General features: G+C 52.4%; 7 protein-coding genes across 7 annotated transcripts; 5 read left to right on the top strand and 2 right to left on the bottom strand.

Moving 5' to 3' along the window:
• Positions 1–199: 199 nt before the first annotated feature.
• On the top strand, positions 200–3,051 carry CAOG_05812 (hypothetical protein; the record flags this gene model as incomplete). Its single annotated transcript, XM_004345352.2, has 10 exons — positions 200–291; positions 369–452; positions 525–608; positions 696–779; positions 866–949; positions 1,027–1,110; positions 1,199–1,282; positions 1,370–1,453; positions 1,526–1,600; positions 1,699–3,051. The coding sequence occupies 10 exons, from the start codon at positions 200–202 to the stop codon at positions 2,810–2,812; spliced, it is 1,869 nt and encodes a 622-aa protein (XP_004345402.1). The 3' UTR covers positions 2,813–3,051.
• CAOG_05811 (hypothetical protein) lies at positions 3,026–4,764 on the bottom strand. The gene is made up of 7 exons (XM_004345351.2): positions 4,682–4,764; positions 4,457–4,532; positions 4,002–4,155; positions 3,755–3,914; positions 3,528–3,659; positions 3,351–3,436; positions 3,026–3,254 (listed from the first exon to the last, which is right to left on the bottom strand). The coding sequence occupies exons 1-7, from the start codon at positions 4,731–4,733 to the stop codon at positions 3,072–3,074; spliced, it is 843 nt and encodes a 280-aa protein (XP_004345401.1). The 5' UTR covers positions 4,734–4,764; the 3' UTR covers positions 3,026–3,071.
• An 833-nt stretch (positions 4,765–5,597) lies between these two features.
• On the top strand, positions 5,598–7,810 carry CAOG_05810 (small monomeric GTPase). Its single transcript, XM_004345350.2, has 3 exons — positions 5,598–5,622; positions 5,743–5,979; positions 7,090–7,810. The coding sequence occupies exons 2-3, from the start codon at positions 5,784–5,786 to the stop codon at positions 7,473–7,475; spliced, it is 582 nt and encodes a 193-aa protein (XP_004345400.1). The 5' UTR covers positions 5,598–5,622; positions 5,743–5,783; the 3' UTR covers positions 7,476–7,810.
• Positions 7,811–8,277: 467 nt separating this feature from the next.
• Positions 8,278–12,018, top strand: CAOG_05809 (hypothetical protein). Its single transcript, XM_004345349.2, has 5 exons — positions 8,278–8,342; positions 9,914–11,209; positions 11,354–11,559; positions 11,647–11,739; positions 11,852–12,018. Exons 2-5 carry the CDS (start codon positions 9,988–9,990, stop codon positions 11,897–11,899), a joined length of 1,569 nt encoding a protein of 522 aa, XP_004345399.2. The 5' UTR covers positions 8,278–8,342; positions 9,914–9,987; the 3' UTR covers positions 11,900–12,018.
• A 236-nt stretch (positions 12,019–12,254) lies between these two features.
• Positions 12,255–15,609, top strand: CAOG_05808 (HEAT repeat-containing protein). The gene is made up of 10 exons (XM_004345348.2): positions 12,255–12,379; positions 12,650–12,800; positions 13,098–13,650; positions 13,746–14,110; positions 14,182–14,247; positions 14,331–14,678; positions 14,770–14,888; positions 14,975–15,054; positions 15,122–15,281; positions 15,377–15,609. The coding sequence occupies exons 1-10, from the start codon at positions 12,276–12,278 to the stop codon at positions 15,510–15,512; spliced, it is 2,082 nt and encodes a 693-aa protein (XP_004345398.1). The 5' UTR covers positions 12,255–12,275; the 3' UTR covers positions 15,513–15,609.
• Positions 15,610–16,086: 477 nt separating this feature from the next.
• Positions 16,087–22,837, top strand: CAOG_05807 (sensor protein GacS). Its single transcript, XM_004345347.2, has 5 exons — positions 16,087–18,680; positions 18,846–19,176; positions 19,317–22,121; positions 22,218–22,376; positions 22,466–22,837. The coding sequence occupies exons 1-5, from the start codon at positions 16,375–16,377 to the stop codon at positions 22,718–22,720; spliced, it is 5,856 nt and encodes a 1,951-aa protein (XP_004345397.2). The 5' UTR covers positions 16,087–16,374; the 3' UTR covers positions 22,721–22,837.
• CAOG_05806 (hypothetical protein) lies at positions 22,781–24,881 on the bottom strand. The gene is made up of 7 exons (XM_004345346.2): positions 24,607–24,881; positions 24,006–24,317; positions 23,771–23,870; positions 23,523–23,671; positions 23,306–23,436; positions 23,151–23,219; positions 22,781–23,062 (listed from the first exon to the last, which is right to left on the bottom strand). The coding sequence occupies exons 1-7, from the start codon at positions 24,838–24,840 to the stop codon at positions 22,867–22,869; spliced, it is 1,191 nt and encodes a 396-aa protein (XP_004345396.2). The 5' UTR covers positions 24,841–24,881; the 3' UTR covers positions 22,781–22,866.
• Positions 24,882–24,942: the final 61 nt, after the last annotated feature.

Raw genomic sequence — 24,942 nt, 5'->3', positions numbered from 1 at the left:
GGACAGTGTGAACAACGCGTGTGTGCTGACGAGAATGGAGGAACAGTCTTGGCACGAGTCGGGTTGACCATTATAACATCCAGGTGATTGCTGAAGCACTCAAAGTGAACAAGACGCTGACTGAGCTACGGTAAGGCATCTCACTTTGACTGATGCTGGTGAGTGGGTGATTCAGCAAAGTGCTCACTGATAGAGGGGGATGATCAGTCTGCGTGAGAAGCAGATCGGCGAGGCTGGAGCGCATGCGATTGCTGAGGCGCTCAAAGTCAACAAGACGCTGACTGTGCTCGAGTAAGGCATCTCGCTTTGATTGATGCTTGTGAGTGGGTGATTCAGTAGAGTGCTCACTGATGGAGGGGGATGATCAGTCTTGGCAATAGACAGATTGGCGTTGCTGCAGTGAAGGCGCTTGCTGAAGCCCTCAATGTGAGCACGACGCTGACTACGCTCGAGTAAGGCATCTCACTTTGACCGGGTTTCAGTAGGGGCATTTAAAGTTGCTCACTGGTGGAGGGGACGGACAGCCTGGGTCACACGGAGATTGACCATGTCGACATCCAGGCGATTGCTGGGGCACTCAAAGTGAACACGACGCTGACTTGGCTCAAGTAAGTCATCTCGCTTTTGCTGATGCTTGTGAGTGGATGATGCGACATAAGGCGTTACGAACAGCTCACTGGCGGAAGGGGGAACAGTCTGGGTGAGAATCGGATTGGCGATGTTGGAGCGGAAGCGATTGCTGAGGCACTCAAGGTGAACAAGACAGTGACCAAGCTCGAGTACGTCAATTCACGTCGACTGATGCTTGAGTGGGTGATTTCAGAAATGGCAATTCAGGCTGCTCACTGGTGGATGAGATGGGCAGTCTTCAACAGAATCAGATTGAAGATGAAGGAGCGCAAGCGATCGCAGAAGCGCTCAAGGTGAACACGACGCTGACTGAACTCAAGTAAGGCACCTCACTTTGAGTGGATGGCTCAGCAGAGGGCATTCAGAGTGCTCACTGATGAAGGGGGATCTGGACAGTTTGAGCCAAGATGAGATTGGCGGTGTTGGAGGGCAGGCAATTGCTGATGCACTCAAAGTCAACAAGACATTGACCAAGCTCGAGTACGTCAATTCACGTCGACTGATGTGTGTGGGTCGCTTATTTCAGCAGAGGACATTATGATTGCTCACTGAAAGCGAGGATGGACAGTTTGTTTGAGAATCCAATTGGCGATGCTGGAGCGCAGGCGATTGGTGAGGCGCTCAAGGTGAACACGACGCTGCCTTCCCTCCAGTGAGGCATTTCTCTTTGACTGATGCATGGGAGCGGGTGATTTCAGCAGAGGACTTTAAGAGTACTCACTCATGAGAGGGATGACAGTTTGTACAACAATCAGATTGGCGATGATGGAGCGAAGGGGATTGCTGAGGGGCTCAAGGTGAACAAGACGCTGACATTCCTTTAGTAAATATTGAGTGTTTCAAGATGCCGTGAAGGTCGTTGGACTCACGCTGACGATGTGACCAACGACAACAGCTTAAAAGATAACTTCCTGACCAACGCTGGACGCAGAGCACTTCGGCGATCGGGCAACACCACTTGTAGATTAGAGTAAGACTCTGCATGAAAGTTGAATTCTTTTATACAGCAACATCCGAGCAACAGACTGTTCACCTACTTTGGCGAATTTGGGATTTCCTTGATGCCAGAGGTCTTGCCGACCAGCGTGATCCACCGCCTGCCCCATTGGTGCAGATTGCAGCAAACGCTCAGTCTCAGCCTGCTGTCAACCTTACATCCGAGCTTCAGCAATTGCGGTCCGATCTCGCTGCCAAAGATCAGGCGCTTGCTGCCAAGGATCAGGAGCTGCAACAGCTTCGCTCTGATCTGAAATCGGCTCTTGATCAGATCGACGTACTCGAGCGCGGCCAACCCGCTGTTGGGTCTTTGTCGCACTTTGACGGCCCCATCCCGCGAGTTTCCCTCGCCACTCTTGCCAACGTCACGAAAAATTTCGCTGCAGATGCCATGCTCGGCGAAGGAGCATTTGGTCGTGTGTACGGCGCCAGTCTGCCTGGCCCTCGCGTTGCCATCAAAAAGCTGTCTGCCGAATCAAAGCAAGGCAGAGCCGAGTTCAAGTCGGAACTGGCCTCGTTGTCAAAGTTCCGCCACACAAACATCATTGCCATTCTGTCCTATGCCGAAGAAGGCGACGAGCGATGCCTTGTTTACGAGTACATGGCGAACGGTTCGGTTCGCGATCGCCTGAACTGCAAGAACAACACGTTGCCGTTAACCTGGTCCCAGCGCCAGCGCATTGCCGCCGATGTCTCGCGCGGCATGCACTATGTCCAGACAGCATTCCCTGATCATGCCCTGTTCCACCTCGACCTCAAGACGGACAATGTCTTGTTGGACGCGCATTTCAACGCAAAAGTGTCTGATTTTGGCCTTGTCCGTGCTGCTGAGCATCTCGATGACAAGAGCTACCTTCGCACGCAGACTGTTCAAGGCACCGTTGCCTACATGTGTCCCGAGTTCCTCGTTGAGGGCAGAATGACCACGAAGACGGACGTGTTCGCATATGGCATGATTCTGCTCGAGCTGTTGACCGCCGCCAAGCCTGGGCCCAGATTGAAAAACGAGGCGCGAAAGGCTGTGAAAAACCAAAAGTTGAACGAGGTGCTGGACTCGCGCCTCGATCCAACCGAATCAGAGCGCCAGAGCGTCAGCGAGCTCGTCTCTCTTGCGCTCGAATGTCTTGACGAGGAATCCGACGATCGCCCATCCTTTGGCGCCATTGTTGTCACGTTGGATCTTTGATATTGCAGTAGCCTATTGCATGAGAATTCGATGTTTACCCCCTCATTCTTTGCCATGTTCTCTCCACTTCTTTCCGCAGACGTTTTGTCTGCTCGTTCGTTTTGATGTTTCGGCACTAGGTCGAAACAGCTGTTTTTTTTTTGTTAGTTCGTGATTCGTGCTCGCCATGCAGTCGATCTTTCTTTGTGCTTGTCGGTTGTCATAATTTGTGTTGCCTCCTCAAAAAACTTTAGTGTGTATTCTGCTTTCAAACATCATGCTACGGGAGATCTAGAAAAGTGGAGGAGCTCAACACCCAGCGATGCAGATTTAAGCTGCGTTCAAGCGTCAGCAGGGCAAACCTGGACTCGGTGAGCGAGCCCGGGTTGAACACAATCGTCTTGCCAATCGTTACGCGGCCGGGAGAGTTGTGTGTATGGCCGTGGATGTGCAGCGGGATATTCTACAGAAATTAAGAGAGAGCGAGCGACCAAAATGAGCGGCAGAGTCAGCTGATGAATGAATCGGAGCACCCGATGCACCGCACGAGCTACTTTACCAATGGGCTATTGCGGAGCACGGCAGTCAATGATTTGCTACCTGTGTGCACGGGAGCAAGCGGGTCTGAACGATCCAACGTCGTGTCTGCAAAGACGGATCCGAACAACCACAAAATGGACAAAATGCGTCAATGGACTGAGCAGAGACGTGTCAAAATTCAAATGAAACACGTTACCGATGCCATCGGGACCAAAATGAGTCATCAGAATCACAGAGTCGGAGTGCTGGATGCCAGAGTCATCGTTTCCCAGCGTCAAGAGTCGTTGCAAAGGTTCTCGAACGACGTCATCGGTGGCATGCGGGTAGCCTTTGAGTGGCAAGAATGACGAGGAGAAGAAATGAGGCGAAATAATCGAGGGCACGCACTTTTCATACGAGACACGAGATGCGTGGTAAACGTACCCGACCAAAGAACTTGCCCGTTCTGGAAGGAAGGCACACTGCCGCCATAGCCCGCAAAGACGAGGTCGCGAGAGATTCGAACAACGCGACGATGAATGTTTGTCGAGAACGACGTGAGTTTGGGCAGCGGATTTCGTTCAAAGGTGGTCCTCGGGTCGTGCTGGCAGAATGGAGAGTTCAAGCAGACGATGAGAGACGGAAGCTCTGATAGCAGTGCACTGCAAAGCAAGCGCTGGCCTACTCATACATTGCCGGGGATGTAGTACACGGATGTGCAAATGTTCTCGAGCGCTCCAATCACCGTGGACATGTCGCCTTCGAAGGCTGTCTCGCGCTCAGGCACGTCATAGTCTCCGTCATGCATGTTTGCGATATCTCCTGCGAGCAAGATCACATCGACGCTGATGGCAGATCGACGAGAAGAGGGTTAGCGTCGAAATATTCAGAGTGGTGAAGCAAAGCACCAGGGGAGCCTTTTTGAAGATAAAGGTCTCTATAAATAAACCAAGTGCTCATGGATTTGCATGTGGCCCGTTTCTGGCAACCGTCACTGAGGACTTTGGTGAAGGATGGCCACAGAATTGGTTTCAAACGTTGGAGCGAGTCCTTCAAATGCGCACTGGTGCCTGATCGACCTCGACCCCGCCCAAAGGGACGCTCGCTGGGGTTTGACAACTGCAGCCTACAAGAAGACTCGCTTACAGTTCGTTGTGCTCGTGGAGCCAGTCGTTGAGCTGGGTGACTCGGTCGACGTTGGTGTGAATGTCGGAGACGAGCACTGTGCACAAAAACGCAAACACCGAGCACAGTGGCGTCGCACGACTTAGTTATCAGTGAAACACTGCATCATGTACGAGACATGTGCCAGAGTCGAACAGAACAGAGGGAGGCGGGGGAAAGACAGGGAGAGATGCAGAGACGACTCACAGACTCGAAGGCGACCAGCGTCCGCGCGACTGGCAAGTTGACTCGATGCCATGATTAGACTACGGTCGAAAGAGGAATAATAGTAAAGAATAAGAAGTGAGCTTGAAAATCGGATTGGGGTGATTTCAATGGCTCGAAATCGTCAATTCAACAGGAATCGGATTAAACGCATCGTCAGAACCAGGTCGCCTTTGAGAAGGATTCAATTCTATTCATCATTGTTGAATTTTGATGCATTCAAGAGGGAGAGCGAGGGAGAGCGAGGACACGGCTGAATTCACATTGGATGTTCTGACATTCAATCCATCGACACCAGCGCAACAACGCGCGTCGTGACCGTGACAAACATCAGTTCTAACCATCGACGACATTGTGTATTATTCTTCCGTCAACAACAGCTGATCCCCAGCAACAACAACAGCTGATCCTAACTTGTTTGTTTTTGTTTTTGTGTTTTGTTTTTGTTTTTGTGGTTTTGATTCAGCGTGTGCGGTCATCCCGTCGTCCTGGATCTTGCGTTTTCCACAGCCAACATCGCATCGCTTGGCTCGTTTCACACGCATCGGAGCGAAATGCACTGCCGGGGGTGAACAGCGAGTTAGGATGTGCAGATCTGGGTTTGCGTCAAATTTGGAACAGAGGGCTGAATCATCGCTCGATCTCCTCACCCCGCGGTCTCTGGCCCAGCATCTGCACATTCTCCAGCAGCACAATGCATCACGATCCCAGCAGTGTTGAGATGGCATGCGCCACGCGTGTCTGCATCTGCATTTTGCGCTCGAATCCAAATCGTCGTCATCGTCACCCATCATCCAAAATAGACCGACGTTTTTGTATTTTATTTTTTTCATTGATTTTTTTTGTTACTCTTTTGTACGATTGAAAAAAAAAAAAAAAAAGACCAAAAGGTCAGTCTTTGTTTTATTTTTATTGTTATTATTGTAACGTTTTTCCATTGAAAAGAAAGAGAAAGAAAAAACAAAAACTTGATCTTTTTGTCGTTTCTGTTGCTCACTTTGCTTCCCCTTCTTGATCTCTCGCTCTTCCCTTCCCAATCTCAGCTCGTCGTTGTTCCTTGTTGATACAATAACACACACACACAATGTCCAAGTCTAACTTTGTCAAGGAGTACAAGCTCGTCGTTGTCGGCGGCGGTGGTGTCGGCAAGTCTGCCCTGACCATCCAGTTCATCCAGTCGCACTTCGTCGACGAATACGATCCCACCATCGAGGACTCGTACAGGAAGCAATGCGTCATTGACGACGAGGTCGCCCTCCTCGACATTCTCGATACTGCAGGTAAAAAGACTTTTATTTTTTTATTATTATTTTTTATTATTTTTTTATTTGAAATGTTGTTGTGGGTAGCTTTTTTTTTTTTTTTTTTTTTGTTATGATTTTTTTTTTTGTGATGCGCTTGTTTTCTTTTGCTGTTGGGGGTTTTGTTTTGTGTTTCCGTCGCTTTGCTGCTGCGATGAGCCCTCCGCTTTGGCAACCGCGCTGCTCCTCCCCCACCCTTTCAGCACCTGGAGTGGCTGCGGGTCGCCGTCGGCTGCCCCTCCACGTTTTTTTTTTTATTTCCCTTGCGGGCTCAGCCGCGCGACTTTTTTTTTTTTTTTTTTTGAAAAAACCCTGCTGTGTCTTGTCTCTTTTCACGACCGCGGGCTGCTGCGCTGCGGCTGTCTTGCTGTCCTTGCACGCTGCCTGGGCTGCTCTTGCTATTGAGAGCAAGATGCGGGTCGTCTCTTTCACCGCATCCATCAATGCCTTTGATTTTTTATCACTATTTTTTTTGATTGTTTTTTCAACCGCCGAGCCCGTTTGCGGCTCACACTGGCGACTCGAGCAACGGCCGTTTGCGGGCAAGCCTGCATCTCGTGCTGCTCTTCTCGACACTACACCCGCCGCTGTTGCAGAAGCAGTGAGCGCGCCGCTGTTCGGTGCCATCGAGCGTTCGCGACGTTCAGTGACTTTTTTTTTTTTTTTTTTTTTTTCGATTTTGCTTTTTTTCTTTGCTGTGGTGAGAGCCTCGCGTTCCTCTGTTGCGCCTGCGGTGGTTGTAGCAAGCGTGGCGGTGACTGGAAGTGGTGCTCCCGTGGTGTTGGTCGCCATCTCTTTGCTCTTCTTCGCTTCAGCTTCAGTGATCCTGCTCTTTGAAGTGCGACATTCAACCAAAAAAAAAAAAAAAAAAAAAAGAAAAGAAAAAAAAAAGGCAAGTTATTTTCGGCTGGTTCAGATTTCCTTTTCCGATTTTTTGTTATTTTTGCGATTTTATTTTTTCATATTTTTTTTTTTTCGTTCGGCGTCAATCGCGTTGAAAAATGAACAAGTTTCTTTTTTTCTTCTTTTTCCCCCTGTGTTGTTGAAACTCAAATCTTCCCCTCCCTTGCACAACAATCACAACAACAGGCCAGGAGGAATACTCTGCGATGCGCGAACAGTACATGCGAACTGGCGAGGGCTTCCTCTGCGTCTACTCGATCACCAGCCGCCAAAGCTTTGAGGAAATCCAATCCTTCCACCAGCAGATTCTCCGTGTCAAGGACCGCGACGAATTCCCCATGATCCTTGTTGGCAACAAGAGCGATTTGGAGCACCAGCGCGCCGTCTCGAGCGACGAGGGCAAGCACCTTGCCAAGACGCTCAAGGTTGAGTTCAGCGAGACCTCGGCCAAGCAGCGCCTGAACGTTGACCACGCTTTCCACCAGCTCGTCCGAATCATTCGCCGATATAACAAGGACAACCTTCCCAAGAACCCCGAGAAGAAGAAGAAGCTCAAGTGCTTGATGATGTAAAGGAAAATCAAGAATTTTTGGGTTTTCCGTTTATGTTTTTTTCTTTCTTCTTTTTTGGTTGTTGGGCCGTTTCCCCCTTCCCTCCTCCTCCGTCCTTGCATCGGTTTTCACCCTTGTCATCCTCCCACCTCCGCTTTGTTCGAGTCTTGAGCGCACCCCATCGTTGCTCGAAACTGCAGACAAAACAAAAACTTTTTTTTTTTTTTTGGGACGCGCTTTCTCTGCTGCTGCCCCTTCCCTCTTCTCCCCCTCTCCACTCCTCCCTCGTTGTTGTTGTTATATGAATGCTGTTGTATATGAGTCGCTTTTGTGTGTTGTGGTTATATTTCCCCTGGTAAAAAACGATCAAACACTAAAATTTTGTCTTTGAACATTTCGAGTTATCCTGATCGACAGTGAGGTCAGACTCTGAATCGTCCCTACAAACGTGTGATTACACCAATACTGCATGTCTTGTCATATCAAGTTAAACCAACGCGAGCATGCACGATTTTGTGAACACAAAGAAAAATGGTTTCAAACCAAAAACACAAATCTACACCAGAGTCATCGACTTCAATGAGACAAAGCGACGAATACACACTCCGAATACAGATACTATACACATTCAATCCACAGCGAAAGCCCTCGCTCCTAAATAAGAAAAAAAATGGAACAAACAAAAATTTGGCTGTTCGAAACAGTTTGAACTTTTGATTTTTTGGCGGCATTTTTTTTTTGTTCCAACGCTGCGTTCGTACTCATCCTGATCCCCATCAATTGGGATGCGAGGTGCCATTCGAATGTCCATGCACAGTCCTATTATTTTTTGTATTCCCACCTTTTCTTCTTCCCAACCAATCTGAGCAGATCACATTGTTCCAAAAAGCAAGTTGTTGATGCGATGGGAGCTTCGGTTTCTCTCTATTCCCCTCCCCCTCTTCGGCGTGCTGCCTCTCGCTGAACGCCCGCACAACTGCACACCCACTAAAAGCGCTACCGTATCGGGCCATTGCGATGCGTGAGATCGCGCCCTGCATGGTCGCTCGCGGCGCTTCGGCGTTCAATCCTCAGCTTTGGCCTTTTTTCGTCGTTTTTTTTTTAATTCTTTTTCGTATTTTTATTATTTGTTTTTGTTTTTGCGCTGGGCTGGTTGATGACCGGCTGCCCTCGCCCGTGCGCCTCTCCTGACAATCGACGTATCGTGCCACAGCGCGGAGTCGCAGCGGGGCGGGGCTGGGGTGGTCTGCAGCGGGAGTACGGCGCTCGAGCTGAGCGCGCGGTGTCCTTCTTTATATGTCTGGTTTGTGTTTGCCGCCAAAAACAACAGCCAGGCTGCTCCCGTGCCGCTGCTGTGCGGTCGCCTGCTGCACCCGCGGGCGTCTGTGCGCGCTGTGATTGCAATGCTCGGTCTGCAGTGCGTCGCTCGAGCGGCCTGTCGGGTTGGATGGGCTGTTCCCGATGACGAGAAAAAAAAAAGGAAAAAAAAAAAAACGAAAAAAAAAACCAGCGCAAAGCCAAAGCCAAAGCATCGGAAAAAAAAAAAAAAAAACCAAACGAAAAAAAAAAAAAAAAAAAAAGGCGGGAAAACACGGAAACGGCTTTGAATTGCAATTCCGACGCGGCGCACGTCGCACGATCAGCGAGACCAATGCAAAGACGGCTGTGAGATCCACTGCAGCTGCGCTGGGTGGCGATGGCTGGATTGTGCTCGACTTGGCAAAACCCGCCAGAAAGCGCGAACAGTTCATTTTTTTTTTTTTTTTTTTGTAGTTTAGTATTGAAGTCGCGACAAAGCCAAACCAATTCCCCCACACTCGTTGTCGCGTTGCCAGCGTGATCGATCGCGGGGGAGCAGCGTTGGATTGGAACGAAACGCATGCAGCAAAAAGAGGCGCACCCGCCATGTTCGCAGCGAGCTGGGCGAGCGAACTGACTCACGGGTTCGGCGATGATGATGACCGCCAAACTGTTTCGGCGCATCGCAAACCACCCTTCTTCCTGCATCTCTTCCACCCGAACGCGACAGACAATCCACGCAATGGGCTGTGGCTGTGGTGGCTGCACGCATCGAGAAGCCTCGAATTTTCGCACGTCCTCGTTCGTCGTTTACAAAACCAAGAAAAAAACCAGAAAAAAAAAACCGCGAACGCCTGCTGAGACGTGCAGCGAGCCCTTCCATTCTCGCCGACCGCAGGCAGCGAACACCTCTGCAACATTCATTATTTCGCCCGAAACTCGTGCGCTCCCAGGACATGTCCTCTCTCTGCGTGAACTCAACCGACAACCTTCTCTTTTTCTTTTTAGTTCGTCCACAACACGCACCAACAAATAATTTCGCATTCAAAAAACCCAGTCTGCTGACCGACCCGCCCACCGTCTTTCCGTCACTGTTGTCAACCTTTCTTGGATGTGTACTAACGACCATACTCTTTTTCATTTCCCCCCCAAATGAACAGAACACTGAACGTTTGCTCGTAGTTCCCTTTCGTTCCGTTCCGTTCCGTTCGCGTCTCCCCCCTTCTTTTCCGTCATGAATACCCGTTCGCACGGATCCTCGCGTGCTACTGGGGGCGGAGCAGCGGCATCCGCGGTCTCGACCTCTGGATCAAGCGCATCGTCGGCTTGGCCAGCGTCGACCAGTAGTCGACAGTTGACGCTGGGCGGCTCGTCGACCTTCCTAGCGCCTTCTATCTATTCGTCGGCGCAGTATCCGTCCGGCGGCCTGTCCAGCTCGTACACCCAAGGCTCTGCCACGAACGGCGGCTCGTTTTCAAACGCAGGGTTTGGCGGGTCGTACGGATCGTCCTCGCTGAGCGCATCATCGTCCGGCACGAACAGTCGCGCTTCCGCAAACGCCGCTGCTTCCGCAGCAGCAGCAGCAGCAGCGGCAGCAGCAGCGGCGGCGGCAGCAGCAAGTGGCGCCAACGCCAGCTCTGGCAAAAAAACCTGCAATTGCAAAAACTCGCGCTGCCTCAAGCTCTACTGCGAGTGCTTTGCCAGTGGCCAGTACTGCGACCCTTCCTGCAAGTGCGTCTCTTGCAGCAACAACGAAAGCAATCAGGAGGCTCGGCAGCAGGCAGTGGATGCTACGCTCGAGCGCAACCCTGCCGCCTTCCGGCCAAAAATCAACTCGGCCGCCACAGAGTCTTGGGCACGGCACTCCAAAGGGTGCCACTGCCGCAAATCCAACTGCCAGAAGCGGTACTGCGAATGCTACCAGGCTGGCATTCAATGCACAGCGCACTGCAAGTGTGTCGACTGCAAAAACCACTCTCACTCTGGCGGTTTTGGCGATGATCCACCTCGAGGCGCATCGTCTCCAAGTATTATTGCCAGCTCGTCGACCAACCTGCCCTCCGTGATTGCTGCCGGTCCATCGTCCTTGTCTTATACGTCGTCGTCAGGGAGCTCTGTGGCAGGCGCAGCATCAGCGCAGCTCGCCTCGTCTCCAGCATCAGCAGCATCAACACCAACCACAGCAACAGCAGCAGCAACCAATACAGCCTCAAGCGGCCCCCGCAAGCGGCCACGAATCATAGAAACCATCACTGAGCGTGCTGATTCTTCGTCATCTGTGCCAGTTCTAGCTAGTGCGCTGCCCTTGCATTCACCCAACGGCGATCTACCTCTGACCTGGTCGTACATGCCAGAACACACACGAACGCGCTTTTCCATTGGCCAGAAGCTGCAATCAGCGCAACTGACTGCCATTAGTGACAAGATAGTAGGGTCGCTCGACCCGGCCATTTCGTGTGAGTTTTGCTTTGCAGGAAGCAGTTTTGCATGTTTAGTTGTTGTGCTCTTTTCTTGTTGTCTGACTTTTTGAATGTGTTTTCTGCTTCTCTGCTCATTTTCTTTCTTTCTTCCTTTTTTTGTTTTTCTGTCTTTGAACACAGCACGCGATCTGAACACTAGCCTGCAAGTTTTCAACTTTATCGACGACCCAGTATCCGACATTGGTACTTCGCCAATTGACGGCGAGCACTCGATACACGAGAATGGCGATTATGCACAAAGCTTGTCGGCATTCCATGGGCTGTCTGCGCCTTCGTCGCCCAATCACGAGCCACTGTTGTGCTCGGAGCAATCCACCGCGTTCGATGTAAGTTGGCCCTTTCTTTGCTTCATCGACTGAGCGGATCATGTAATTTGACTTGGACTGACACGTGCGTTTATTTTGTTCGGCCAGAATCCGCTCGACTCCACCTTATTCAACTCCAGCGAGCGCCTCATTTTGCAAGAGCTTTTCGACGGACTTCAAGACTTGCTCCCCGACGCGGGCGTACGTACCATCATCACGCGTTTTGTGTGGAAGCGAGGCAGGGGGTGTTTTTGATTGCTTTTTCACTTGACGATGAAAACTCATTGTTTTTGTTTTGACCCTGCTTTGGTAGTCGAGCGACTTTTTGCACGCGTCGTCAGTGCTCGAAATGACGCGATAGCAGCAACCTGCAACAGGCGCGATTTCCTCATCCTAGTTTTCTTTCTCGGTTTATTCGTTCATTCGTGTCTAATTATTTCAACTCCCGCCGCCGTCCCCGCTCCCGCTCCCGCCCCCGCCCCCCTCGCGTTTTGGCCAAACCTCGCTTGGGCCTTTTCGTCGAGCGCCTTCGTGCTGGACAGTGGTCGTTTATTTATTTTTTCATTTTCTCGATTTTTGTGAGTTTTGGTTTTTTCCCTTGGTTTGTTCAGCTCGTGTCCCATGTAATTTGATATTCTCCTTCCAGCTTGCAAAAGTCTCCCTCCGTTGCGTATTGTGCACCCCGGACAGTGGGAGGGAGGTGCAGTCGTTTTTTGTATTGTCTCGAGCTTTGAACAATGGACAAAAACGCCGATTTCGCGCCGCTGAACGCCAACATTGTGCGCGCACTCAGCGACAAGCTCTATGAGAAGCGGAAGGTGGCTGCCCTTGAAATTGAAAAGTAGGTCACAGATTAGAGAGAGTGGGTGGGCGGGGCACAGTGATTGAGCTCGGGTATGATTTGCTAGGGCGACGTTGTTAGCAGCCCGTATGGCTTCTGCGCCATCAGATGAAACAATTCTCCTACGGAAACCCTTCTCTTGCTTTTGTGTTTTTGCTTTTGGATTTGGATCGTCTTGGGGCTTGCTCGACCGCTGACACTGCCACGATCTCAATGCACCTCACTCCTGTACTACTGCCATCCGACTCGTTTGCGCTCGTCCTTCCTTAGGATTGTTCGCCAGCTGCAGGACAGCAAGGATAGTAACAAGATCGCTAAAGTGATCACTTTGCTCCGACAAGACTTTGCCTTCTCTGCGAACGGCAACAACCGCAAGGGTGGCCTCATTGGTCTTGCAGCCACAGCCATTGCGCTTGGCCAGGTAAACGGGGCGAGGCAGCCGCGGAGGTGGGGTTGAGGGACGGGGGAGAAGATAGTGATTGGGGATTGCCGATTGATGACAATGGCGCCGCACTACGCACCAGTGGCCAGTCACTCACTCAAACATCACTTGTTCATTGGTTTTGTGCTTTTGCATTATTGGATTTTGGATTTTGAATTTTGGCTTGGATGGCGCTGGTTTGTGGACGCTCCCGTCGCTGCTTCCAATCGTTTTCGTCCGCCCTCTCTCTTTGCCCGTCAACCATTCGATCGCATCAACCAAAACCCGTCTGATTAGAGCATCACGTTCTACCTGGAAGAGCTCATCCCACCCGTGCTGTCGTGCTTCTCGGACCAGGACTCGCGAGTCCGCTACTATGCTTGCGAATCGCTCTTCAACATTTCAAAGGTTGCGCGAGGGGACGTGCTGCCCTACTTTAACGAAATCTTTGACGGTCTCAGCAAGCTGTCCGCCGACCCCGACTTGAACGTCAAGAACGGCGCCGAGCTGCTCGACCGTCTGATCAAGGACGTTGTGACGGAGAGCACCAATTTCGACGTTGAAAAGTTCATCCCGCTGCTCAAGGAGCGCATCAACACTGTCCACCCATACGTGCGCCAGTTCCTTGTCAACTGGATTATCACTCTCGATTCCGTCCAAACCATCGACATGCTGTTCTACCTCCCGCACTTTCTCGACGGCTTGTTCAAAATTCTCAGCGAGCCCAGCAAGGAGATTCGCAAAATGACCGAGACTGCGCTTGGCGAGTTTTTGCGCGAGATCAAGACGGCCTACGATGTCAACTTTGCGGCCATGGTTGAGATTCTAGTCAAGCATTGTCTTGCCACGGGTTAGTTTTTGGTCTGAAAGTTTTTTTTTTTTTTTTTGCCAAATGGGGTTTGGTTTTCTGTGACTCACCACCACCACCCTTTGCATGCTTCCCAGATTACCTCACGCAGCTCACCGCCCTCAACTGGATTCGCGAGTTTATCGGACTCGCAAAGCGAAACATGGTGCCATTCAATGCAAAGTTGCTGAGCGCCATTCTCCCCTGCCTTGCGCACGAGAATGATGAAATCCGCGACGCGGCCGTGCTCGTTAACAAGGCTTTGATGAAGTTAATTAGCGACACCGAGGAAGAGATCTCGACGCGAGAGTCTCAAGCCAGCGGCAGCAAGGAGGAGCCGGCTGACGATCACATCAATGCCACGGTCGATGTTCTGACCCACCAATTCATCAACGAGTCGGTCGAGACACGCGTAGCGGCGCTTCGTTGGATTTTGATGCTCCACTCGAAGGCACCCAAGAAGGTGAGTCTTAAATCATGGTCGAACGTTTTTTAGTTTGGCCATCACTAACTTGTTGTGTCTTGTCGCCTCAGATTGTTGCGCTCGTGGAAGAATTGTTCCCGGCCTTGCTCAAAACGCTGTCCGACTTTTCCGACAAGGTATGTAAATGGTTTTGCATTTTTGGTTGTTCTGTTTCCCCCTTCCCCCTCACTCACTTGTGTCACTATCACTCGGGTCACAGGTCGTACTGCTAGACTTGGAGGTCTTGGCCGAAATCACTTCCTATTCCCCCAATGAAAACCGCAGCACGCCAGAGGCGACCACAGAGTACTTTTTGAACTTTATGCGAAGCCTTCTTTCCCTGTTCAGCACAGATCGCATGCTGATGGAGAAGCGTGGCCCATTCATTATTCGCCAATTGTGCCTGCTGCTCAATCCCGATAAGATTTTCCGCGCTCTTGCGGATATCCTGCTTCGCGAGGAAGATTTGGAATTTGCTTCGCGTATGGTTCAGTCTCTGACCCTCATTCTTTTGACGGCTCCCGAGCTGACCGACTTCCGACAGCGTTTCAAAAACCTGGAGGTCGCGGTAAGTTCCTTTGGGGCCTTTCATTTGCTTGGATGTGTTTTGCTTGTTTGCGCAACTTAGCCTTTTCGTTTTTTTTGTCAAACAACAACAGGCCAACCAATCGCTCTTTGAAACCCTGTACAACTGCTGGTGCCACAATCCAGTATCCACGTTTGCCTTGTGTTACCTGGCCCAAGTGTACCCCCATGCTTGCGATCTCATCCAACGATTGTGAGTTGTCGAGACGACGACTGTTCTTTGTGATTTGTGCGGTTTAGGCTCATCTTTGTTTTGTTTGTTGCGTTTTGCGAATGCAGCGGTGACCTCGATGTGACAGCTAGCCTGCTTGTGGAAGTCGACAAGCTGATTCAATTGCTCGAGTCGCCGATTTTCACCTGTGCGTTGCTTTTGGAGCGAGCCCGCTCGCATTATTTCATTTTTCTGACTTTGTCTTCTTGGATTAGATTTGCGATTGCAACTGCTTGAACCTGAGCGACACCCGTTCCTCGTGAAGAGCCTGTATGGGTTGTTGATGCTCCTCCCTCAAAGTGCCGCATTCAAGACCTTGTATCACCGACTCAAGTGCATTCCCAACATTTACGCCTTCTCGTCTGTTCCTGCTGGGTATGTGGCATTGCCGTGCGTTGGGGGGTTGACAGTACGAGTGCCATGGTTTGCTCAATTTTTCTCTCTGTTGTTGGTGGTTCGATCTGGTGCAGACCCAAGTCTCCGGCTCCTGCTGCACCTGCTGCAGGGCGCGTGGACTTTGGCGCACTGCTGGCGCAGTTTGATGCTGTTCAGAAGAAGCACGCACTCCCAACACGCAAAGCGCGTGCCGATCGCGAGTCGCGTTGATTTTGATTTTCTCGATGAGACCTGCAAATTGTTTTTTAAAATTGGAACAGCAAAGCCAGCAACATGGTTAATTTTGATAATACACGCATCGTACATGTTTGATCCGCGGGTTGTCTGTTGAATTTATTCGAGGTTGGAGGGTGGGGGGGGGGAATGAGTGGGCGATCCAGCGAGGAGGGAAACGAATCGGGGCTTTTGCGGGGGTCGCGCTGCACCCACTCACTGTTGCTTGCTCCCTGATGGCAATGTGTGATGTGTGATGTCCGTCTGGTGCTTGTCTATCTATCTGGCTCGTGCAACACAACGCGTTGATCACCGTTTCGTCATGGAAACTCGATTCACACACGAACATTTCAAACAAAAAAAACAACCCTTACAAAAAGCAAAACGATACCCAAAAAACAAAGCAAAAGACCTAAAAAAACAAAGTGTTGTTCGATATTTTTTCCTTGTTTTTAGGGTTTTTCGGGTTTTTTAAGGGTTTTGAAAACGAGGACTGTTTTTACTGACTCACGAAATCCAAGTCCAACTCTCTCTCTCTCTCTCTCTTTCTCTCTCTCTCTTCATTTGTGTTCATTTCTCATTCATTCAGCTCGATTTCATTCGTCATCCTGATAGTCCCCGAGTTGTTCGCCTTCTCATCCAGCGCGTGAGATTTTTTTTTTTTTTTTTTGTGAGGGTTTTTACACCTTCCAACACTTTCGACAAGCGACGACCACTCGTTCTCAGTCAGCTACGCGAGAGAGTAGCAGACGCACTCATTCAATCACTCAACGGAGCTTGCGCGCGCAGAGGGGGGGGGAGAGAGAGAGAGAGCGAGGAGAGGACTGAGCATCCATCGCGAAGCCAGTCAGTTCCCGCAATGATGGAGGGTCGGAGCGAACCTTCATCATCAAAGCAGACCGCAGCCATGCTGTCCCGCCACTCGACGCCTGCGCTGCGTGTCGTCCTCGCAGATGCAGGTGCAGACGACGACAGTGCGGCCGCTGCTGCTGGTGCTGGTGGTGCTGCTGGTTCACCGACACACGCATTCGGAGCATTCGCATGGCAGCAGCAACAGCAGCAACAGCCCGCAGCAGCCCAGCACAGCAGCAACAGCAACAGCAGCACCCGGTCACCCACCATGGCTGCGACAGGCAGTGCATCACGGTCGGGCAATGGCGGCAACACGACTGCTTCAAGGGGACGGCGTCGTCGGGCGGCTTCAGACCGCGAAGGTGCGCCGACAACGCTTCTTCCGCAGCTGAACAGCAGCCACGGCACAGGAGCGACCACTGGCACCAGAGCGAGGCACAACACAAACACTGCGCTTGGCAATGGCAATGGCGGCGGCGATGTGATGGTCGTGTTGCCTGGCTCGGCGTCGAGCGAGGGCAGCCGAAGCGATTTGCTCTTTGCGCAGTACCTGGCACGGCAGCCTGCGAGCGACCAGCCGCCACCACTGCTTCAAGCATCATCACCGGCTGTCTTTGCGCAGCAGCACAGCGCGCGGTCGCTCGTGCTGGCCGGCAAGTCCAGCGCTCTGAACAATCCAGGCAATTCAGGCGACCCAAATCAAGGCAATTCGAAACTCAATCTTGCACCTAATACCGCAGGTCCTGCTCTAGCTGCTCCAGCTGCTGGGTTGACTGCTCCAGCAGGATCGTTCAGCTTCCAGATGGAGACAGACACAAGCACAGCCATGAATAGCACGAGTAACACTGTCTCGCCAAGCTACAGCTACAACACGGGCAGCCCGCTCAGCCCAGGCCAGGCGCTCCGAGGCTCAGCATCTCATTCCAACTACCATGCCGTCACAGCGCTCCCGATTGCTGTGGCAGCACTGCCACCACGCGTCATTTACTCTGCGCCTTTGGACGCAAACCCACTCCCACAAGATTCAGCCGCTCATTCTGCTTCGGTCGCTTCCACCGAGCCACTCATCGCGGGACCAAGCCGGACGAACGCTGCTGGCCGCCAGCCCAAATCGCCCGACAGTTCCACCTTCCTCAGCCAATCAGACAGCCTTCAGCACGACGATCAAAGCCAGCGATTGCATCAACGGCGGCCGAATCGCAGCCATTCGTTCTCAGGATCAGAGTCGGAAGACACGGCGACCAGCCAATCTACGCTTTCGGACGTCGACTCGCGCTCAGACTCTATGGACGACAGCGACGACGACGATGACGGCGACAGCGACGATTGCTCCACATACGGGAGCCGCAGCTCTTCCGATCGCGGTGCAGACTCGGATGCTGATCACTCCTTCTCCCAAACCGATCAATTTGAACTCCGAAATCGTCGTACCGACGACGAAACAGACGGGGAGGGTGATCGACGGCGGCGGCGGCGGCGGAGGAGCAACAATCGCCGTCGTCGTCGTCTAAGACAGCAAACCAAACGGTCTTGGTCGAAAACATGTTGTTCAGTGTTGTCACGACCCTACCGACGATTCCGACGCATCCTTCGGCGCTGGAACCGCGCTCACCAGAGCGAAGAGGTTGGCAAGCCATTCTTGATGCACCCCGTGCATTTGAATTTTGCAGACCCTGCCGCCGAAAGCGAGTACTCCGATCATATCTGCCGTCGCCAGTTGCCGCTCTGGAGAACCTCCGCCTTCGTTGTTTCCATCATCATGTTTGCCTTTGCATTCTTTGACTGGTTTAACATTGACGAGACGCATTTGCTGGCGGCGGCTCTCGTCATCCGGGCATTCAGTATTAGTTATCTGCTCTTCTTTGCGACCTACCTCTCCAAAACGGCCTTCTTTGAGCGACACTATTCGGCCATTGTCACGCAGCTCCTGATCGTCCTCGGCGTTTCGTTCGTCATTGTTCGGCAGTTGAACGACCCTTCAAGTCCGGTTGTCGCCCTCCTCGTGCTGATTGTCTATGCGTACATTTGGTGCGTGGTGCGTCTCCGCATCATGTACTCCACTTTGTGTACGGCGGCCGTGCTCGTCGCTTTCAACGCGGGCCACTATGCTCAAGAAACCGGCTCGAACGTCACCGAGAATGTCTACCTCTTCTGCGCGCTCTTGATTTTTGCCTTCCAGGGCTATTTAAATGAGCGCCTTCACCGGCATGACTTTTGTCTCCGATCTGCGACTGCCGACGCTGCTCTTGCCGTGGCCATCGCCCGCAAGTACGAACAATCCGACCAGCTGAAGACGCAGTTCTTTGAGAACATGTAAGGCCGCCCCCCCCGTCTGCCTTCAATGAGTTACATGTGGAGCAGGAAAAGAGTAATGTGCAGCGACTTGATTTTGATTTTTTTGATGTTTTGTTTTTTTTTTTTTTTTTTTTTTTTTTTTTTTTTTGCTTTCCCGACTTGCCGTTGGTTTTTGTCTCTTAGGGCACATGACATGCGCACGCCAGTCAATGCTATTGTTGGCATTGCACAGTTGCTGACAGAAAGCTGCTCCGATCGCGAGCAGCTCGATTTTATCCGACTCATTGCAGACACTGGCCTGGAATTGCGCGTGCTGATTGACGATTTGTTGGACATGTCTACCATCCAGGCCGGCAAGCTCACGTTGCGACCCGAGCCCATGTACTTGACCGAGCTTGTTGAAAAGTCATTGGACACGCTGGCGGTTGCCTTCCATCGCAAGAATCTCGAGCTCTTCTCGTTCGTTGAGCACGAGACGTACCAGTTAATGGTAGATGGTGGTCGTCTCAAGCAGGTGAGCGCTTGTTCTGCTTGCGTTTTCGGTTGATTTCAAGTTGCGTTGAAGTGAAAAAAAGCGCAGAGCCACTCACAACTTGTTTTCGTTGTTCCCGCCCTCCTCCTTTGTGTGTTTTTTGTTGATCTTCTTTTTCGCAGATCATTTTCAACTTTTTGTCCAACAGCTGCAAGTTCACCTCGACGGGCGGCGCGTCATTGACCGTTGCAAGATTGATTGAGGATGAAGGCACTGTGACCTACCAGTTTTGCATTGCCGACAGCGGCATTGGAATCAAGACGAGCGATCAGCAAAAGCTCTTCCGTCGTTTCTTCCAGATTGACAACGAGGTGCAAAAGAAGGTCACGGGCACGGGCTTGGGCTTGGCCGTTTGCAAGCAGCTGATTCAGCATATGGACGGATCGCTGCTCGTTGACTCGCATGAAGGCCAAGGCACGACCATTGTCTTTGCCATTCCCTTCAAGAAGGCGACGGCCAATCCTCCATTCCTCGAACTACCAGACATGACGCAGCAGCAGCAACAGCAGCAGGAGCAGCAGCAGCCCAGTTTGGTTCAACTCAAGCAAACGGAGCCGGCAGGCCTTTCTGCCTCGACGACAAGCTCACAGGCAGAGTTTGCACGCACACAGCTTGCACGCGAAAGTGCTCCTTTGGCAACGAAATCCGTGCCCGCAGCCTTCTTTCCATTCCCCGAGCCGTTTTCAGAGGGCGACAGTAACAGCAGTAACCATCACGGTGGCGTGGCGTTGGGCGGTACACGAAGCCGCGCGTCCATTTCGCACTCGGCATCGGACATTGGCACGGTCACGGTGCAGTTCACGTCGCCAACCAAGAACGCTCAGTCTCTGCTCGACCACGAGCCCGTACCAGAACGACTGCCGTTGCTTCTTGAGTACGATCCGCTCTCCCAAATGGTGCAAAAGGCGCCCCTGTCCAGCTCGACTCTAGCATGCGTTCCCGAACTCGACCACGGCGCTGGGGTCGACCACCAGCAACAGCATCCAATTCTAACGCATCGCGACAGCAAGTTGACGCTGGACATGGCCCAAGCAGCTCCCCAGCTTCCTCAAGCTGCTCCCGTTGACACTTCTAGAAGCTCGGCTGGTGCAGCTTTCGCACTACCGCCGTCGGCTAGCAACTTGGATTTCAGCTGCAGCCATTTCACTGCGACTGGCGTGGCTTGCCAGTACTCGCTCGCTGGATGCCACGAGCGCTATGTCCGATATTGCTCCACGGACAGGTCGACACAATGCGTCATTGTGGAGTCGACGGGCATGTTTGCTCGTTGTCTCATGCTGACGCTCCACGACTTGGGCTTTCCCAATGTGATTAGCTTTCCGACGACGACGGCGGCGTATCAATACGTGGTCGAGCTTGCCCAGTCCTCTCAAACCAAAATTCTCGTGTTTGTATCGGATCATTTGGAGCAACAAGGGGCAGGCTCTTCGGGCGCCAAGCATCGCGAAAGCAGGGAGCGTGAGCGCGAGCGCGAGAGCAAGGATTCCCAAACGCGCGACACAAAAGACCGCCCCAAGGTCATCTGGCCCAGCATGTTTGATCCCAACCGACGCCGCGGTTCCCGTGTTTCGACACACGATCCCGAGCTCGGCATGAGCGACGCGTCGTCCACTTCTATCGGAGGCGTGAGCACCCACTCGAGCGTGTCGTCCGCCACCGCTCCAGCTTCAGGCTTGGTGGCCCCAGCACCTTCCTCTCGCGCCACTCTGGCCATTCCGACCACGACGGCAGGCATCTCGCGAAACCGCGAAAAGTCTGTTCGGCGCGGCGCCACCATCGACACGCCCGCAGCGTTCATCTACGACCTACCTCCGCAACCACCCAAAGCTCCAGCAGTTCTTTCTAGACACACCAGCGCCGATCTGTACGTGACGGCGGCATCCAGCTTGGAAGTGGCTTCGCACGAGTGGCGTGGCTCGCGCTCTCGATCGCCCAGCCCAAAGCCCGCACTTCGCCGCACCTCCAATCTGGACATGCAAGAGGCCCGAGACACGCGGGATACGCGGGACATGCGTGACACTCGTGACTCTCGTGACACTCGTGACACTCGTGGTCGCGTCGATGCCTCCATCGGGAGTGCCAGAACCAGCAGCAGCGCGTCAATCAGCTCAAGAGCGTCCATGCCTGCTGGCTGCAACTCTTTTCTGGAAGCCCTTCGTGCTTCGCCCGATCTCTGGGCGCGTGTTCGGTGCATGATTCTTGTCTGCCACCGTCCGCAGGGTGCCGCTACTCACTCACTGAACAAGGCAAGCACGGACAGCGGCCCTCCCTCTCGTCGCATGACTGGCACCATGACGCTCAAAGAGCGAGCCCAGATCAAGCCAACCAAAAGCGCGATGGTTTTCCCGCAGGTGCAGCCGCACGCGTCCCGAGGCTCACAGGATGCAAGCTCACACCGGCCGTTGGAGACGGACTTGCCGTCGTACTGCGCAGTGTTGCGGACCCCCGTTCGACGTTCCGCGCTGGTCGAGGCCCTGCACAAGCTGATGTGGGAGGCCAAGCACAGCGCCGTTGTTTCGTGGCGGCGGTCCACGGTGATGGAGCACCAACCTGTGCTTCATGCATCTGCGACGCGTGTTCAAACCAGTCCCGGCTCCGTTTCGCGGTCCCCAGCATCCAAGTCGTCGCTCGTACGCCAAACAAATGTACCTGCCCAACGAGCTCCGTTATCGAGCGTCGCCTGGCACGACGATCTGGCCGCCAGCGATGAGTATTTTGCAGCAACGACCGCTTCCGCCGCCGCAGCAACCCCGCAAAGTCAGACGGCGCTGGGTTCTACCGCCGGATCTAGTGCGACTTCTCACTCGCCTGTTCCGCCAGTGGCGGCGTCCAATGGATTTGTGCAGAACGAGTCCATGATTACTGCGTTCACACTTCCGACAGACAGCCCTGCACGTCCCCTGGTTTTAGTTGCCGAAGACAATCCGGTATGTGTTTGAGAGAGCCGAGGGGGGGGGAATTTCAGCTTGATTAGTTTTGTTGGCTTTGTTGGTGACTGACTGATTCTTGGTGTCTTTGTGCAGCTCAACACGCGCGTGCTTTCAGCGCTGCTGTCGCGCATGCAAGTTGATTGCGACTTTGTTAGTAACGGGATGGAAGTTGTCGACCAATTTAAAGACAACGCGCAACGCTGGATGCGGGGCGAAGACCGGCGATTTGCGTTTGTGCTGATGGACATTGAGGTAGGACATAAGAAGTTGGATATGTTGGGAGCTGGCTGAGGTGTTATTAAAGCTGACGGAACGTCTGATTGTTTTATGTCGTATTTCAGATGCCGGTACTTGATGGCTATGCCGCGACGGCCAAGTTGCGAGCGTACGAGCAGGAGAATGGCCTTCCTCACGTTCCAGTCTACGGCGCCAGTGCTCATAGTGCTGTTCGGGAAGCTCCGCGTGCACTTGCCAACGGAATGGATGGATTCTATTGCAAGCCGCTGCTGAAGGCGGACATCCAGCAACTCATTGCGAGTTGGCAGCAGTCCAAGGCCAATCGCTCGTTCTCAAGCACTTCGTTTGCCTTCCCTTAGAGTTGCCATTGCTAGCTCAGTTTTTTTATTCACGTTTTTATTTTAAAAACTGTAAACTTGCCTCTGTGTTGTAACATTATTTGATTGTTTTTTTCAAGAACGTTTCTTTTCGACTAACAAACACCAGAACTGAAACAACCCGTTTCTCAGAAATGCGTCGGAGCTTGGTCTCGTCGCAGCTCTTCCAGCGCCCAGCGACGATTTTCAATTTCCTCCAGCACACTCCCGTACTCGCGCACGAGTTCGGTGAATTTGGAGCCGATCGATTGATACGCGACGAGCATTCGGTTACTGGCGTCGCGCTCGGTGCGAGACTCGACAAACGCTGTGCTAACGTAATCCCTGCAGAGCCCTCGACGCGAGTAAGTGAGTTTCAAGAGATGGGATTGCAAGCGAAAAAACAAATCATAATCAATTGAGCTGACTTTACCTTAGGAGTGCAAGGGCAGGTAAGGTTGCGGGCGTGTAAGTATCATGCTCTAATTGCATCGCCAAAACACTGGAAACGTTGTTCAAGCCGATATGAGAATGGATCGAATGAGAAAAATCACAGAGGAGGCGAAAATGCACGAGAATTGAACAAACCTGAGCTTCAGCCCCATCGCTTCGCATTTGGCCGCAGCCCATTTTGAGGTTGCTGCGTCGAACTGCGCTTGTGAACCCAAGAGGTGCTTGGACACCATCTCGTGCATTGTGCGAAGCGTTTGCAGGAGGGCCTGAAAAAAAAAAACAGAGAGTAATGTGAGTCAGGTAAGGGTTACCAGGGCGATCAACAAACTCCCTCTGAAACTTCAAGCCGTACTGTAAAATAGGCTTCCATTTGAACGTTCGGACGCGAGTCGTTGGTGCTCGAGTCTTGCTTTTGCTGCAACAGCGCTTGGTCGCGTTGGACTCCATCCACGAACGCACTCATGCGTGCAGCCATCGTGGTACTATTCTGCGCTCCGCTTGCTGCACCGCAACAGATGAGAATCAAACGCAAAGCAGTGAGGAAGAGTCAAGAACAAATGACCGGAAAACGCATGCAGCAGTTCGAGCTACGGACTGTACCACTGCTAACAGGTGTGTAAAATGCCAACAAGGCAGAGCACTTGTCTTGAATCTGCGCCTCGATTTGTCGTACCAGCGTTCCGTTTAACGCGGCCAGTTCCTGAAGTTTCCCCAGCAGTTCCGAAAGTAATAGGAAACAAACCAAACCAAAAACAAAACCGATCAGTGAGACGAAACTCCCAAGCCAGGTTACTTGTTAAATCCAAGATACATAGCCCGGGAATTCTCCACCTACATCGGAAGCGTCCTGTGCGAGGTCTGCCGAGCTTAGTCCCAGCAGGGTTTCTCCCGCCGAATGACGAGCGGATTTGGCGCCAAATTCAGCTTGTTTCGTGGACTGGCGATCGTCCGAGGCTTGACTGCTGCTGCCACGGCCATCCCGCGGTGACAAGTGCACGACTTGCGCTGCTTCAATGCATGCAGCGTTGGCTTGGATTCGCTGCTCCTCGCTGGACTGCGGCTGGACGAGCAGCGCGGCCTCGAGTTCGCTGTAGACGCACGCAGCCTCGAGGTACGCCTGCCGCTGGACGTCTGCGTCTGCCCGCGTCTGTGCAACGTTGGACACACACACACACACGATGGATTTTGCAATGACGAGTGGATGGAGTGGTGAGTGATGGCTCTGGAGTTGAACAGTCTGATTGTCACTCAGTCAATCACCCGCCTCCTGTCCTTGGTTGTTCCAATCGGAAGCCCCCGAATCACTCAAGGTCACTCACTCCTCAGCTGGATTGCAAGTCAATCTCAAGTCTCCCTCTTCTTCTGTCTGAGATTGTCTGAGATTTGTCTCAATTCTCAATCTCTGAGCGGATTTGGGTGCGTTTTTCATTTTTTACCCGCTTCAGTGCTTCGTGTGTCGCGCGCGGAATGCCTGCTCCTCCTAGGGATCCAGCTGATGTACTGCCGCTGACGAGCGCGGTGGTTTGAAGCAGCGCCTCGACCATCCGCGCAAAGTGAGGGTGCCGCTCAAGCACGTCCGCGTCAATCCCAGCAGCGGCCGAGACAGCCTGAGCGGAGGATGATGATAACGCGACGCCAGATTGCATTCCCAGAGGCTGCAGCTTATTCATTGTCGTCGTGATGGGTCAGAGCGGCGCGAGAGTGAAAAATTTGAACTGAGCCGGACTGAGTTGAGCTTGATTTGGACGATCATTCTGAGCCAATGCGACGAT

Source organism: Capsaspora owczarzaki (assembly GCF_000151315.2).
Source record: "Capsaspora owczarzaki ATCC 30864 unplaced genomic scaffold supercont2.10, whole genome shotgun sequence".
NCBI classification, from domain to species: Eukaryota; class Filasterea; order Ministeriida; family Capsasporidae; genus Capsaspora; species Capsaspora owczarzaki.
Note: the sequence above shows the minus strand (reverse complement) of the source record. Positions and strands in the feature narration are given on the sequence as shown.